The 2,338-nt window shown below is 49.3% G+C and overlaps 1 protein-coding gene across 1 annotated transcript in view; it reads right to left on the bottom strand.

Annotated features, from left to right (window-relative positions):
• The window catches only part of WWC1 (WW and C2 domain containing 1), a 151,037-nt gene that overhangs the window by 1,975 nt on the left and 146,724 nt on the right, over positions 1-2,338 (bottom strand). The window contains exons 21-22 of the mRNA XM_007447821.1: positions 1,713-1,946; positions 361-363 (exon numbers count right to left, since the gene is read on the bottom strand). Coding sequence (XP_007447883.1) covers positions 361-363; positions 1,713-1,946 — 237 coding nt within the window. The remainder of the gene's footprint in view (positions 1-360; positions 364-1,712; positions 1,947-2,338) is intronic.

Here is a 2,338-nt window from a genome sequence, read left to right as displayed (position 1 = left end):
TCTTTCCCTCCTGATACAAACCTATGGAAGCACTTTTGAGAACAAACCAGAGAGCCCTAAAATATCTATGTTCCATATACTTGAAAACATTGCATAAAGACAGAATTTTGGTCGATGAAGCTACCATTTAAATGGTTTTTTAGTAGAAGCTCATCATCAGACAGTCACAGATGTACTATTTTTTTTTTCCCCCTATTTAAAAGGTCAGGTTTTCTTAGTTGGTGCTTTCTTAAGGTACGGCACATATGCACTTGTTTTCTTACCTCTTTTTGCCTTGGCTACTAGGAAGCTCCAAGACAAATGTAATAGACAACTACCAGTAGATTAGGGATATATATATTGCCTTCTCTTCCTTAAAACTTGCTCTGATTTTTTATTTTCTCTTAATGCTATTATTATAACTCTATTATACGTACATTAGGGTATAAGTAATAAATAAGAAAGAAATAAACATTTCTGGAACTTCTGAATTACCAAAGTCAATCTGAAGCTCCCACATTAGTCCAGACCTAAGAAGCCCGGTACCACCTTCCTGCTCTAAGTTATCGTCACCTGCGTTGAGAGCTGGAATTTTAGCTAATGGCCCTCCCAACAATCCAGGCAGGCACCCTCTGTACGGTGCTCTTGCACTGCTTGGCTGTGTACAGAGAAAACTAGCAAAAGTCTACCATTTCTGCCATGGACCGCAATCCTGGCAGGTATTATAGAAATTGAGTCGAAGGTGGCCTCTGTGTGTTGGTCCTATGGTATTTATTTCTTCACCATAGTCTGGGATCTCAAGAGCCCACTGGTGCCAAGGTCAAATTTTTACCCATTCAACTGTTTAAAATGAAGCTCCAATAAGAAGATTTTTTAGCTGTTTAGAATCTGCCTGTTTTGCATACCCGCTAAAGCTGCACCCAACATCTGCTAGTCATAGACAAGATAAACCCCAGGGCTATAAGAGACCCCCAAACTGCTGCTGCTTTGGTGTTCTCCAACCCAGAGACTCCTCGTGGTGCTCTGAATGACACCATCTAGATGCCTAGGCCACCTTTCCAACCCCCTTTCCCCTGCCCTCCTCCTCTCTAGGTAGTGGTCCCAGAACAGCTGCCTTTGGGGGTGGGTGGGCATTGTCATGCAGTGAGGGACTTCCCCCAGATGCAAAGTTGTGAAAGCAGCAACCACTCAAATTAAACTCATTGTGTGCTCCGGCCGTTTTGTGGTCATATCTTCTTCCTTGAGCAACTGCTGAAATCCCTCAAACGCACTACACTAGGGCAGGGACGTGAGCAGGCTTGTATTCCCAGGCATCTCCCTCAGGACAAAGTCCTGCCAGGAGCCGCTCCTTTCCCATTTGGAGACACCCACTCTGCGGGACTGCATGGGCAGCCACTGGGGCAGGTCAGCATTCTGTATTCACTCTGTTCAAGCGTGTGCCCCAGCGTAGATTAGGTACCCAACATGTTTGATGAAGGCCCACCTGGAGGAATAAACGTGTAAACAATAAGGTCTTGCACACATAAACACGGTAATGCAGCAAAAGGACCTGGCAGCCAGGTAAAGAGTTAATAAAGTTTGCTGGGCAGAGGGATTCCTGGATCTCTTTGCTGATGGGCGTGAGGGGACCTGGGAACACTCCAAGTGCGTCACAGGGCTGCAGGACCTGTTCGAAGGTCCGGCCGGCCTCCCTTGCAGCAGCGCGCCCTCTGCACGGGTGGAGCGCCACTCACCCGCTTCTCCAACATCCTCAGCAGCAGGCGGAAGCGCTCGTCCTCCCGCAAGCACGGTGGAAGCTCTTTCTCCCCGTGGCTCTTGGCCTGTTCCAGCTGCTCCTTGAGCTCCTTCAGCACCAAGATCTCCTGAGTCAGCTGGCTGTGCCAGGTCCTGGTCGCCTGCAGGTCCAACTCGAGGTCCAGCGAGGTGCGTGGTAGGCGCTCAGCACGCAGGGATTTGACAGACGAAGGCTACGGAGGTGGGGATGGTTATTGAGCCGTTATTACAGGGCTGGGTCCAGTGAGCCCACACGACCCCCTGGTCTGAACCTCAGACGCCCTCCCTCCTTCGTTCATCCGCGGGCTTCCGGTCCTTAAAAAATGGGGCTCGCCCTCCCCTTGGAGCCCGTCTTGATGTTTTCCTTGTCTACTGATCGTATTATTGAGCATTTTTATGTCCCAGGCACGGTGCTAGGCCCTTTACTTCTGTTACCTCAGTTCGTTTTCACAGCACTGTGAGGTCCTGACCGTTACCATCTGCACAGATGAGGAGGCTCCCAGAGGTTAAATCACAGAGATTATAAGCAGTAAAGCCGAGATTCCACCCCAGGAGCTGGCTCCAGAACCTACCCGCTCACTCCCTA

The sequence above is a fragment of the Lipotes vexillifer genome, unplaced genomic scaffold (assembly GCF_000442215.2).
Source record: "Lipotes vexillifer unplaced genomic scaffold, Lipotes_vexillifer_v1.1 scaffold370, whole genome shotgun sequence".
Lineage (NCBI taxonomy): Eukaryota > Metazoa > Chordata > Mammalia > Artiodactyla > Lipotidae > Lipotes > Lipotes vexillifer.
Note: the sequence above shows the minus strand (reverse complement) of the source record. Positions and strands in the feature narration are given on the sequence as shown.